Here is a 12764-nt window from a genome sequence, read left to right on the forward strand (position 1 = left end):
GATTATTAGAGGAACATTTACCGGCGGATAGCAAAAAATAGGGACTTGAAGCAATCCGGGCGGAATTATTAGGCCACTCTTAAGCAACATAAACACTAAGAGTGATCTAAGTCTATAATAACCTTAGTTGATAAAATTGTTGATACAATTGAAAGAATCTTACGGAGGCATATTGGATTTGAAGGCAGAATCTTCTAGGTAGTAGCTGCATCACGTACGTGTTGGGAAACCTGAGTTGATGTGAGAGCTTTCTGGGTATATTCAAACGCTTAATATTAGGTATTAGGAGGGTAGTATTGTTATTCTAGGACGATCGTTTCTTGTGGAACCCTTGGGAGGTCAACTTTTCTGCTACCTGTCCCCCATCTCTTTAAGAGAACTTCCATCGGTTTCCGCAAGCCATGCACTCGCAGAAAGTAGTCATCGGTTCATCAGCAGCTCGGGTTTGCGCTTGTGTATAGCTGACCTGCTTCTTCTTGCATTTGCCGCATTCCAGACTCTCACTGATACTCTTCTGTTCCTGGGGCACCTGGGCCATCTTCATGTTCTCCTTCTCAAGCTCAAGTTCCTTCTTACGTTGCTCCTCGCTCTTGAGCTCGTCGTCGGACATGACGACAAACTTTTCCGGAGAGATCTCCCCAGACAAGACGCTCTTTCCGAGTTCCTTATTGGACTTGTTCTTGAGGTTGGTGAAAAGCGATCGGATCTTCTTCTTGTAGTCGGCTGTCTCGCCCTTGAACTTAACAAAGGCGGCATTTTCGACAGTGATGGCTTTGTTGACGACCTCGTTCTCGGATGCCGTTGATCGGTACGCTAGGCCGTTGTAGATAAGACCGATGCATGAGTTTCGGACAGCCGAGTCGGTTCGCTTGACGTTGACGTTGTCGGTTTCGTACTTGCGCTTCTCAATGTCGCCCTTGTACTTAGCTCCGGAGTTTCCAGAGGACGAAGGAGGAGGCGCGGGAGACGATGCGGGAGCCGATGCGGGAGCTGGGGCTGGCGACCCTGAGCCCACTTTTGACTTTTGGAGTTTCGAGCTCTTCTCTTGCTCGACAAGCTTCTTCCACTTGCTCACAAGTTCGGCGGCCGCGCGTGCGATCTCCTTGTTCGGATTTGAACGAAGTTTGCCGACAAAGACACCAGCTCTTGTTGCCTGTAAGTGCGAAATCACAGTATTAGTAGACATTTCGGATCGAATCGAGAGAACAAAATCGGTATCAACGTCGCGATTGAAAGCCAATGCGCACAATGCGATCATGCATTTTGCGCAAAGCTGGCAATGTCTATATACTCAGAGCGCCTGTATACCATGCATTCTCTGTCTCTTCCCTGTATTTGACGTACCCTTAGCATCTCTTCGGTAGGAGACGCATCCTTCTTTAGTGTCTCGAGCAGCTTGATGGCGTTCTCTGGAGGCTCATTCGCAGCAACGCATTTAGTCAGCGCCTTAACGCGCTGGCCGAGTTCACGTTCCGTCATGGGCATTTTTGCGATTTTGTTTATTCTGCGCAGTCGCGGGGGAGAAAGAAAAAAAATAGTAACAAAAGACAAAGAATCGGTACCTAACTTAGAAGAAAGAGGGTTCAATGAGGGTGGCTTTCTGGGGGGCACGTGAGCTGCGTGTTTACCTACTAATTCTGCCGAAATTTAACCTGCGACGCAGAGGGCAGAAAAATTGACAGCTAGGAGCATAAGAGACAAAATGATTAGGGCAGCTTAGGTCACTTAGACTATGCTTCTTTGACTACTTATTTATATGGCCTAAGACTTAGGAGGCTAACTTTTCTGCCACGTACTGGAGAGCTTACATAATAGGGAAAACGGCCTTCGGATGACGTCCGCGCCGTCATGGCCATGATAAGCAAGCCCGAGCTATCTCCATCGTCATCATAACTTCATATCATGGGAGTTGTCCTGGGGATGATATCAAGGAAGGAATGATTGTCTCGACCAAGCACTCTATTCATCTTGACCCATTATAAAAACGGTAAAAAAAATACATCGATTCTTATTTATTACTACATTCTCATTGATATATAGGGGTTATTACAACTTATACCTAGGTAGCCTGGACATATTCAACCAGGCGGGTTGCATAAAAACCGATACTGATTTAGTGGTCAACATAAATGTATAGTAGTAGACTGGATAATTCTTATAGAACCTCAAGGCCTCCTAAGTATCAGGGTATAAATAGTCTAAGGGCTATAGTTTTAGTAGCTAATAATTTCGTCTCTCTTATGTTCTCAGCGGCCAATTTTCTGATACCCTGAGGATAGTTCGTTCATTCTTCTTTTCTTTCTCGTCGATCATGCCTTGTGGCCGGGTATGCCTAGCTCGGTAAACAGATCAGTCGCCTCCTCCTCGCCTTCAATTCCCATTTCCTTGATATGCTTCCAGAACTTGCTGAGATGCCTTGTTCCAGAGTCGCAAAGAATTGTCACGACACGGCTTCCCTTGGGCAGTCTCATAGCTGTTTCGACGGCGGCGACACAGTTGACGGAACTGCTGCTGCCAACAAAGATACCGTCGTGCTCAACTAGCCAGCGAGCCATACGACAGGCTTGCTCATCTGTCACCCGCACAGCATCGTCAATGAGTTCACGGCCTGCTTCAAAGTTCTCAGTTAAGCGTGTAATGCCAATACCCTCGACCATGGTGTCAACCTGCTGTCTGCGACGAGTGCCTTCGCGCTCTGTCGACGAGTACATGACACCATGGCGAACCTTGTTGTAGAGACCGCTGCCCTGAGGATCGGCGAGGACCACTTTGATATCTGACTTTTCCTTTTCTTCTTTGAGATACTTTGCGACGCCTGATACTGTTCCTCCTGTGCCTGCACCCGCCACAAAAGCATCCAGTTCACCGTTCGTCTGTCCCCAAATCTCAGGGCCCGTGGTGTTGAAGTGCGCTTTCCAGTTAGCTTCGGACTCGAACTGATTCGCAAAGAATCCCTTGCTGCCATCGTTGGCCTTGCTAGCGTGTTCCTCCGCCCTTCGTCGCGCAAGGTTGACGAAGTGATCGGGACTGGTAATAGGCGCAGGCGTAACTCGCTCGACCGTTGCGCCGAGATGAAGTAGTAGGTCGGATTTCTCAAGAGCCATGTCGCTGGGCATGCAGATATGAGCCCTGTAGCCCATGGCGCGCGCAAGAGTTGCCAGAGAGATACCTGTACTTCCAACTGTTCCTTCATAGATAGTATCGCCCTTGTGTGGTGTGAGAAGACCTTGAGCTTCTGCCTCACGAATCATGTTAAGCGCCACACGATCCTTGGGGGAGTTTCCAGCACCGTTAAGGAACTCAGCCTTTGCCATGATAGTCCGCCCTGTAGCTTCAGATAAAGATTGTACTTTGATAAGAGGAGTGTTTCCGATGGTGGCTTCTATCCCATCAGCCAAGCCATTTCGTGCGCCATCGTAGAAAGTTGGCGACGAAGGTAGAGATTCATGGTCCTCGAGTTCCACGGGGTCACCCCAGAAGACACTAGATCTTCTCCCGCCGCCGGTATTTGCGCGCCTCTTGCGCTGGAACCTGCGCTCAAGATCTGGATAAAAGTCCTTGAAGCCCAGAGTGACGAGGATACCGGTTGTGAAAGCAAAGGCGACGGCAGCAGAGCCGTAAGCTTTGGGATGGTCGCTGAGCGCCATTTTTCAAAGGGCGAAGTTTGAAATTTTACCCAATTCCAAAATTAATTGGGGTTCTGCTGAAGAATTAGAGAACCTGCATCATTGGTAGTAATAGGTTGAACGTGAAACTTTGAAGATTTGTCTTGGTTGTAGCTGAAAGCCAACTATGATGAACAGGTCGAATTTGAACCCTGGTGTGTGCGTCATGCCATGTGGGGCAGTTATCAACAGCTACCTGGTACAGGTACCTAGAGCGGTCTTAGTGGTTCGTACAACTTTAAAGACAACATTGACTTTAATGTGGAGCTCTATATTAATACCTACCTCTCTGTAATCTCTATGCAATTCCTCTTCCTCCATTCTCTTCTTAATTCTTAACAATGACTTCTGAAACTGTCGCTCCTGATAACTCTACCATTTCGTCACCCCCCGCCAAACGAGTCAAGACCACCACAATGGAAGCTCCCCCAACACTCCAGATCAAGAAGCTCTCCGAGAAGGGCCGTCTTCCTACTCGCGGCAGCGAATTCGCTGCTGGCTACGACATCTACTCTGCTCACGACACAACCATCCCAGCTCGCGGGAAGGCTTTGGTCGATACTGATATCAGCATGGCTGTTCCTGCTGGAACCTGTAAGTAGCGAAATTGCAGTTCTAATCCTAAACAAAACAAAAAAGAGAAAGGCGGTCTAACAGGATGGTTGCACTACAGATGGTCGTATCGCTCCCCGATCAGGTCTCGCCTCCAAGCACTTCATCGACACAGGTGCTGGTGTCATTGATGCCGATTACCGTGGCCAGGTCAAGGTCCTTCTCTTCAACCACAACGACTCCGACTTTCAGATCAAGGAGGGCGACCGCATTGCCCAACTCATCCTCGAGCGCATCTACACACCCGAGGTTGTTGAGGTCCAGGAGCTTGAGGAGAGTGTTCGAGGTGCCGGCGGCTTTGGAAGCACTGGTTAAATAAAGCAAGAAGATAGAGAATGCCAACTCTTCTTCCAAGTAAAATAGAATTTAATATTAAAGTGCTTGACTATTTACTACCGAAATAAGATTGCCCTCCTGAGTCCTAGACTAATGTATAAAAATAAGTAGTCTATGGAGCCTACTCTGAGTGGCACAAGCCGACCTACTAATTTCGTCTCTTATGCTTCAAGCGGCCACTTACAGACATCAAAATGTCCACATCAATCACTGGTGATTTATCAACGCTTTCTTGCTCAACCCGAGGAACACCCGATAAATCAAAGACCCACCTCATCCAATGTAAACCATCTCAATCACCAAAATCGAATCACCAAAGATAACAATCATGTTTACGATATACTAAGGAAGAAATCAACATGGATTCCCCAATCGTGGCCCAACTTTTTCGACAGCTCTTTCACCATCGACCTCCGGGCTGCAAGGGCATCAGGAACCTTCCCCGCCTCCGCAATGGCCTCCGAACCACCGCCATCGTTGGCCACAGCCAGCGACGCTTCTACGTTGCGGGACGGCCCTCTAGTGATCGTGGAATGAAGGCGAACGAGAGTCGATGGCAGCAAAGGACCAAGATCTTGCCGCAGGATCGATCTGCAGAGTTCGCAGAGTACCCTTACATCTCTGCGGCGGAGCTCAAAGAACGAACAGAACGGCCGCGCAAGGTCAAGATGCTGCTAAGAGACTTTATTGACGGCAAGCTTCTCTTACCCAAGAGCTTTCTTTCGGCACCAGGATAGATACTAACCATAGCTGTAGACAGTCTTTATAACCCCTCTTACGGCTACTTCTCCAAACAGGCCGTCATCTTTAGTCCTGGCGAGCCCTTTGACTTCAACTCGATGCGCGACGAGATCGAGTTCCAATCCGAACTGGGTCGTCGATACACCGAATTTGAGGACATTCTCGACGACCGCGAGGGCGAGAACCCAACACGCCAGCTGTGGCATACCCCCACCGAGCTATTCCGTCCTTACTACGGCGAAGCCATCGCCCGCTACCTCGTCTCCAACTACCGCCTCACCACATACCCTTACCACGATCTTCTAATCTACGAGATGGGTGCCGGTCGCGGAACCCTCATGCTCAACATCCTCGATTACATCCGTGAAGTCGACCCCCAGGTGTATGCTCGTACCAAATTCAACATCATCGAGATCTCATCTACCCTCGCCGCGCTCCAGAACAGGCATCTTTTGGCTACGGCTGCCTCTCGGGGCCACGCAGACAAGGTCGAGATTATTAACCGGTCCATTTTCGACTGGGATCAGTACGTCCCCTCGCCGTGCTTCTTCCTCGCTATGGAAGTCTTTGACAACTTCTCCCACGACGGTATTCGCTACGACATCACCACCGAGCAACCCCTGCAGGGCCACGTGCTGATCGACGGCGATGGTGACTTTTACGAATTCTACTCCCATGAGCTAGATCCTCTCGCAGCACGATACTTCCGAGTTCGTCACGCCGCAACGGCAGGAAACTATCCCAAGCCGTACCCCAGCAATGCGGTTCTGCGCTACATCTCCAGCAAGATGCCCTTTGCCGCCAACCTTTCCGATCCCGAGTTCATCCCCACTCGGCTTATGCAGTTTTTCGACGTTCTCGAAAAGTACTTCCCAGGCCACCGTCTTGTGACGTCTGACTTTGACTGGCTACCTCAAGCTGTCAAGGGAATGAATGCGCCTGTTGTTCAGACAAGGTACCACAGAAGGATGGTGCCCGTCACAACACCTTTAGTAAGTCCTCTCCCCGCAAGCTACTAGATTCGGATGTTAACAATCCTTAGGTTCACCAAGGCTATTTTGATATCCTGTTCCCTACAGACTTCCAAACCACGGAAGCCATCTACCGTGCCATCACGGGCAAGCTTACCCGTGTTATGTCGCATGGCGATTTCATGCGTAAGTGGGCATACGTCGAGGATACAGAGACTCGAAGCGGAGAGAATCCCTTGATATCCAACTACCGCAATGCCAGTGTTCTCGTAACCGTGTAAAATTATTCATGTACAAAAGAAAAAAGACGTCAAACATACGTCCCAGATATTTTATCTGTATAAAAATACAGCATATACCCTCACATGGAAAACATTCGTGACTCTCAATGGCAGTTTCTTTCAGACGGACTGTCCTTTCTCATGGCAATGGCAAATAGCTATGCCCAACAAAACCGCTCTATATCATTCCGTTTTGTCTGACCCGACACCCACCTATAATTACTCCTGTGTGATTGAAAAAGGGTATCAGCAGCTTCGCCCCTGAGAGAGTGGCTGACATACTCATATGTCCCATTGAGTAGATTAAAAACACGTTTCTTATTCTTTATTTTACAGCTTCAGCTTCTCATCGAGCCACTTGGTCGCGGTCTCAACACCCTCGTCGAGGTTCTCAGGCTTGGTACCTTGGCCTTGTCGTGTAGGCTCCTTACCACCGGAGCGGCCACCAATGACTTCGGACACAGAAGCAGCCCATTGTTCGGCAGTCACACCTTGGGACGCAAGATGCTAGGAAACAGTTAGTCAAATATTCAGGTATCATGTTCAGGAAGACTTACAGTTCCGACATAGACACCGTGAGCAACGGCACCCTCCTCCTTGCTGCCACCAAAGACATAGACAGTCTTCTCCTTATCCTTACCCTGGTAGTGCTTGACCACTTCCATCAGAGCCTTGGAGGTGGCGCCAACGGGCAGACGACCAACAAACCACTTGGCATCCTTGTTGGTATCAAAGTGCTTCTTGACAGTGTCAAGCGCAGTCTTGGACTCAGCCTTCTGGCGCTTCTTCTGCTCGGCGGTGACAGCCGCGTTGATCTTCTGGTAGCGCTTGTTGAAGTCGTCCTTTGTCAAGGTTGAGATGGTCAACTGGCTCAGCTCCACACTGACGGCCTTCATCTGGGCCTCCTTCTCGGGGCCCAAAGGCAGCTGGTCGAGAGCATCGATCTTCTTGGAGAACTCATCAGCTTCACGCTGAACTTGGTGCGCAGCCTCGCCAGTATAGGCGATGATACGACGGATACCCTTGGCAATACCACTCTCTTCAATAAGGATAAGATCCTTAATCAAACCAGTCTGCTCGACATGAGTACCACCACAGAACTCAACACTGTACTGGCGCCACTCAGGCTTCTTGGGATCAGCGAGCATCTCATCGATATCCTTGCCAATAGAGACAACACGGACAGGGTCAGGGTAGGTCTCGCCAAAGACAGCACGGCATCCTTCAATCTGGCGAGCCTTCTCCAAGTCGACCTCCTTGGAGTAGATCTTCTGGCCGCGACGAATGTACTCGTTGGACATCTCCTCGATCTTCTTCAGCTCCTCAATCTTGACACCAGTCTTGTGAGAGAAATCGAAACGGAGCTTGTCGCTATCGACCAGAGAACCCTTCTGGTTGACTTCATCGCCGAGAACCTCTCGCAGGGAGTGGTTGAGGATGTGAGTTCCACTGTGGTTGTTGCGAATGGGCGATCGGCGCAGCTCGTCGTACTCGCAGATGACCTTGTCTCCAGAAGACAAGGTACCGTACTCGATGTATCCGTTGTGGAGGACGTATCCACCATAGTTCTGGACATCAAGCACCTTGAACTCGGCGACATCATCAATTACAATGCGTCCAGTATCAGCGACCTGACCACCTGATTCGGCGTAGAAGTTGGTCTTGTCGATCAGGAGACCGAGAGCAGTCTTCTCAGGGACGTCCTTGGTTGATTTAAGGAAGGATGTGCCGTCGTAAATAAGCTGAACTTGCGCATTGCTGTCACCCAGAAGAAACTTGGCGTCGTCGTTGGTTCGCTCAACCTTAAGGTCCTTCTCAAGCTCAGAGATTTGGTGAACATTGAGCTTGGCAAAAGTCTGAACCGACTCCTTGACTGCCTTGCTGGCCTCACGGGCCTTGTCTTGGGCGGCCTTGACCTCCTCGTCATCAATCTCGAGGTTGCGCTCCTCGGCCATCAGGCGAGTAAGATCAACAGGGAAACCAAAAGTGTCGTAAAGTCGCCAAACAACATCACCCTGGAGCTTCTTGGCGCCGTTCTTGGTGGCCTCAGCAGCGTATTTCTCAAATTGAGCCTCACCACGATCCAGAGTCTTGGCAAAGGCAACTTCCTCCTCGTCAAGGATTTCCTTAATATCTTGCTGCTTCTTGACGAGCTCAGGGAATTGCTCTCCCATCTGGTCAACGAGAGCAGGCAGGATCTTAGAGAAGAAAGCACCGATATCGGCGTTGAAGTACTTTCGGGCATATCGAACACCTCGTCTCAACACACGTCGAATAACGTAACCTCGGCCATCGTTGTTGGGAACAGCACCGTCAGCGATGGAGAAAGACAGGGTTCGAATGTGATCAGCGACTACACGGTAGGCAGTGTCAATGCCATCAGCATCATCTTTGCCGTACTTGTCAGTGTAGGGTCGGGCACCGGTGACCTCCTGAATCTTCTGGAAAAGAGGAGTGAAGCAATCGGTAGCGTAGTTGGAGACAGTATCCTGAAGAGCGGAAACGAGTCGCTCGTAACCCATACCAGTGTCGATGTGCTTGGCGGGAAGAGACTTGAGGCTGCCATCCTTTTGGCGGTCATATTGCATGAAAACGTTGTTCCAAACCTCGACAACCATGGGGTCATCCATGTTAACGAGGCTTGAAGCGTTTCGACCACCAACCTTGTCGTAGTGGATCTCACTGCAAGGACCGCAAGGGCCTTGGTCACCCATTTCCCAGAAGTTATCCTTCATGTTTCCAGGAAGGATGTGGTCCTCGGGGACACCAACCGAGATCCAGAGCTCCTTGGCCTCCAGATCAGGCTCCAGTTTCAACTTCTCATCACCCTCGAAGTATGTGACATAAAGACGGGAAGGGTCCAGACCGTAGACCTTGGTGAGGAGCTCCCAAGAATATGAAATGGCCTCCTTCTTGAAGTAGTCGCCGAAAGACCAGTTACCCAACATCTCGAAGAATGTGTGGTGATAGCTATCCTTGCCAACATCGTCAAGATCATTGTGCTTGCCGCCTGCTCGTATACATTTTTGTGAATCGACAGCTGCCTTGAGACTAGCCATGGGATCGGTCTTGCCAACGGTGCCGAGGAAGATGGGCTTGAACTGGTTCATGCCAGCGTTGGTGAAGAGCAGGGTGGGGTCATTGTGAGGGACGACTGATGAAGATGGGACTACAAAGAGAAGTCTCGTTAGCAAGTTGTGAGTCAGATAAGAGGAAATTTAAAGCAGATTTCAGTGTTATTCAGAGTCTCGACAAGAGATTCAACACAATTCCGGCTTCTCTCGATGTGGCAGACCGTGGTGCCCGCACTATCGCATTGTTCGCATACCTATCGTGTGGCCCCTCTGTTCAAAGTACTCGAAAAAGGTCTTTCGCACCCGAGCAGCGGGCCACTTGAGCTCCGACTCAGCCATGGTCGCGCTGGAATAAGACCGACGTAGGACGAAAAAAGGAAACCTCTTGTTAGTCGCAGTCCTGAGGAAATTCCGCGCCGGGGCAGTAATCGTTGCCGGTCGTAGAGGAGGAATTGTAGTGGTGGTGGGGGTTTCTGGTTGAAGATTGTGGAGGAGAAGTTGATGTTGCTGGGGGTTGAATTGGAGTTGGAGTGGCGTAGACGCAACCGTAGGCGGAGGCGGAGGCGGGCGAGAGTAGTAGAAAGTTCTACAAGAATGAGTCAAGGCCGGCACGGATACATAAGGCCCGCGCTCGCCCTTCCCCGTACTCAGCCTGCTAAAGCAACTGGACCTCACGCTTCGGGGCAGACAGCGCCGACTCCAACACCCGTAGCCGCTATCGCAACCACTGAATCTCCAGTTCCCGCCCCTAGTAGCAATCAAGCTGACTGGACTCCCACGATTGATACACGCCCACATCGCATGGAATCGCAACGAAGCACAACGTCTTGAGCCTGTCCCTATACCTATCAATCTCCAACGAAAAGGAACACGTTACACAAAGTCAATTCTGACAAAGTTCATTCTGACTACGCGTGACCGTGTCGCCTGCGTCCCTCTCGAGCCGTTGATTCGACGTTTAACAGGTGTTGAAGGATTAAAAGTTCACCTTTCCAGACTTAGAACTGTGGAATTAACCACTATACTGGGTCGCAATCATGCTACAATCCCCCTCATCCTCTGTCCCGGCTGTTGCGACGGTTGCCGATAGCGTCGATAAGTCGAAACGATTACGGCGAAAAAGAAAGGCGGATACTCAGGATAATGAACGACTTTCCAAACGTTTGAGTCTGCTTAACCTTGGTAAGTATTTTCAATTCTAATAATGGCCATTCTCTAGACCAACTACTAATACATGTCGCACTTACAGAGAAGGGCGGTAACAAGCTATATGTCCCCGTCGAGGAACCGACAGCTTCAGTACCTCCTGTTCCTACAACTGTGTCTCATACTCCGAATGTCCCCATGGATCTACCAATCCCCGACGAAACAATGCAATTAGATGATTCGAAACACAAAGTATACATTTACAACATCGACGACGAACTCTCTTCCGATAGTGAAACCGACGATCCTGGCAAACTTGTCTTCCTCCCCGACATCGAAAAGCACTTACGCGCAAATCGCATCCCCCCATCCGTGTTAGCCAACAGCGATGGTGAGCTGGCTGGAATGCAGGTCGTTCTCTATAGCGATCCCAAGTCGTTAACGGTTCCCGAGGATAAGGATAGTGTGCGCAAGGCCATTATCGAATCGAGGCAACGTACGAGGGAGCAGCAACGTTTAGAAAGAGAGGGAGAAAAGGCAGAGGCCCCAGTGATACAATACAATACCGTGAGTAACGATACGGTGACATGCACAGACGATCCAGATGCAATGGATTTGGACTAGACGAATAGCGAACGGATACAACAGAACATAAGTATATACCCAAGGCGATTGGAGTTTGGTCATTGTCGATTTAGCAAGCAGAATTGGCACACTTGAGCGAATGCCAGACTCATGCAATGTCTTGTATTTCTATGCTAAGATAACTTACCTCGATAAGAGTTTCAATTTGATGTTTTCTTTTCCACCAGTCGCTCAACAACTGCCATATAAGTGATTGAATCCAGTAATTGACCTCCCATGCATGCATGTTCCTTTGACTACCTACTCAGTCCTTTCCAATCCGACACTATTGACTTTGTTCATCGCGGAGGCGGAGGCCCAGCAGGAGGCGCATAATAGTCTGCAGGTCCATCCTCACGTCTCTGCTGCCCTTGCGACGGATCAATCTTGGCGCCGTTGGGGGCTTCATCGTACATGGGCGGCCGCGACGGGTCGTAGACTGGCGGAGGAGGCATGTTGTGCATGGGATATCCGCCAGGCTGGCCTTGATAACCATTTGGTGGAGCGTAGTAGTATGTGTTCGGTGGATAGGCGTATCGGGGATCAACCTGTGCCATCATGCTCCTACTAACAAAACACTAGCAAGGTTGTTAGAAAGTCGGCCGGTGAGAGAACGGCGCAAAGCATATGGAACTAACTCGGTGATATGCCAACGGTCGCAAACCCTTTTGAATCCTCTTCTTCGCATGCCAGTATCCTCCAACAATCCAGAGTGTGAATAGGAGAACTAAGACGGCGAGGATAGTCCATTTGACGATGTATCCTTCCTATGATCCAGTTAGTCCCGAGGTTTCCGTGGGATGCGTGATCAATCCTCACCCTACTATACCACCAATAGACATCGTTGTCGTCGCTGTTTGTAGAATCCCACTGGTAACTGTCCTCATTTTCGTCTCTGCGCGTCAGCGCATGTTTCACGAAGGCTGCCATATTGGCGACGACGGTATCGTGATCTCGAAAATCAAGAGCCAATGTTGTTGTTATTGTAAGGATGGATGGCCTGAGTACGAAGTGTAGGTGAATTTGGGTTGCTTAGTGGAGTTGCCAAGGTATCCTGAGGTGCGTAAACAACTTCTCGAATGCAGGGATGGATGGTGAATATCAGCGTCAGCGAGAAGGAATGGCCCCCAGCGGAGAAGAAAGTATATGTCAGAAAAAGAGGTGAGCTGAAGGAAAGTGTAATAGGATAGGTACTAGGTAGGTGTGATAAGAATTTCAACGGGAAAATGGTCTTTGTTCAGATCAGATGCAAGAGCCGTTACATATAAATAGCATTCCCGTCCCTTTCGGTTTCCCCTTCACGCAAGCGCATAA

At 49.7% G+C, this 12764-nt stretch overlaps 8 protein-coding genes across 8 annotated transcripts in view; 4 read left to right on the forward strand and 4 right to left on the reverse strand.

Annotated features, from left to right (window-relative positions):
* FGSG_11856 (DNA-repair protein rad13) overlaps window positions 1–202 on the forward strand; it is a gene marked incomplete at both ends in the record, with an annotated part of 3965 nt that extends 3763 nt beyond the window's left edge. Inside the window, one exon of the mRNA XM_011318334.1 lies at window positions 156–202. Within this exon, the coding sequence (XP_011316636.1) occupies window positions 156–202 (47 nt within the window). The remainder of the gene's footprint in view (window positions 1–155) is intronic.
* An 89-nt stretch (window positions 203–291) lies between these two features.
* On the reverse strand, window positions 292–1485 carry FGSG_00902 (uncharacterized protein; the record flags this gene model as incomplete). The annotated part of the gene is made up of 2 exons (XM_011318335.1): window positions 292–1153; window positions 1345–1485. The coding sequence occupies 2 exons, from the start codon at window positions 1483–1485 to the stop codon at window positions 371–373; spliced, it is 924 nt and encodes a 307-aa protein (XP_011316637.1). The 3' UTR covers window positions 292–370.
* Window positions 1486–2309: 824 nt separating this feature from the next.
* FGSG_00903 (cysteine synthase 2) lies at window positions 2310–3647 on the reverse strand (the record flags this gene model as incomplete). Its single annotated transcript, XM_011318336.1, has 1 exon — window positions 2310–3647. One exon carries the CDS (start codon window positions 3645–3647, stop codon window positions 2310–2312), a length of 1338 nt encoding a protein of 445 aa, XP_011316638.1.
* A 359-nt stretch (window positions 3648–4006) lies between these two features.
* On the forward strand, window positions 4007–4648 carry FGSG_00904 (deoxyuridine 5'-triphosphate nucleotidohydrolase; the record flags this gene model as incomplete). The annotated part of the gene is made up of 2 exons (XM_011318337.1): window positions 4007–4259; window positions 4339–4648. 2 exons carry the CDS (start codon window positions 4007–4009, stop codon window positions 4590–4592), a joined length of 507 nt encoding a protein of 168 aa, XP_011316639.1. The 3' UTR covers window positions 4593–4648.
* A 324-nt stretch (window positions 4649–4972) lies between these two features.
* FGSG_00905 (uncharacterized protein) lies at window positions 4973–6606 on the forward strand (the record flags this gene model as incomplete). Its single annotated transcript, XM_011318338.1, has 3 exons — window positions 4973–5275; window positions 5411–6346; window positions 6397–6606. The coding sequence occupies 3 exons, from the start codon at window positions 4973–4975 to the stop codon at window positions 6604–6606; spliced, it is 1449 nt and encodes a 482-aa protein (XP_011316640.1).
* A 103-nt stretch (window positions 6607–6709) lies between these two features.
* Window positions 6710–10019, reverse strand: FGSG_00906 (alanyl-tRNA synthetase; the record flags this gene model as incomplete). Its single annotated transcript, XM_011318339.1, has 3 exons — window positions 6710–7113; window positions 7164–9775; window positions 9935–10019. The coding sequence occupies 3 exons, from the start codon at window positions 10017–10019 to the stop codon at window positions 6937–6939; spliced, it is 2874 nt and encodes a 957-aa protein (XP_011316641.1). The 3' UTR covers window positions 6710–6936.
* A 698-nt stretch (window positions 10020–10717) lies between these two features.
* Window positions 10718–11450, forward strand: FGSG_00907 (uncharacterized protein; the record flags this gene model as incomplete). Its single annotated transcript, XM_011318340.1, has 2 exons — window positions 10718–10862; window positions 10900–11450. The coding sequence occupies 2 exons, from the start codon at window positions 10718–10720 to the stop codon at window positions 11448–11450; spliced, it is 696 nt and encodes a 231-aa protein (XP_011316642.1).
* A 299-nt stretch (window positions 11451–11749) lies between these two features.
* FGSG_00908 (uncharacterized protein) lies at window positions 11750–12380 on the reverse strand (the record flags this gene model as incomplete). The annotated part of the gene is made up of 3 exons (XM_011318341.1): window positions 11750–12028; window positions 12089–12217; window positions 12270–12380. The coding sequence occupies 3 exons, from the start codon at window positions 12378–12380 to the stop codon at window positions 11750–11752; spliced, it is 519 nt and encodes a 172-aa protein (XP_011316643.1).
* Window positions 12381–12764: the final 384 nt, after the last annotated feature.

The sequence above is a fragment of the Fusarium graminearum genome, chromosome 1, assembly GCF_000240135.3.
Source record: "Fusarium graminearum PH-1 chromosome 1, whole genome shotgun sequence".
Lineage (NCBI taxonomy): Eukaryota > Fungi > Ascomycota > Sordariomycetes > Hypocreales > Nectriaceae > Fusarium > Fusarium graminearum.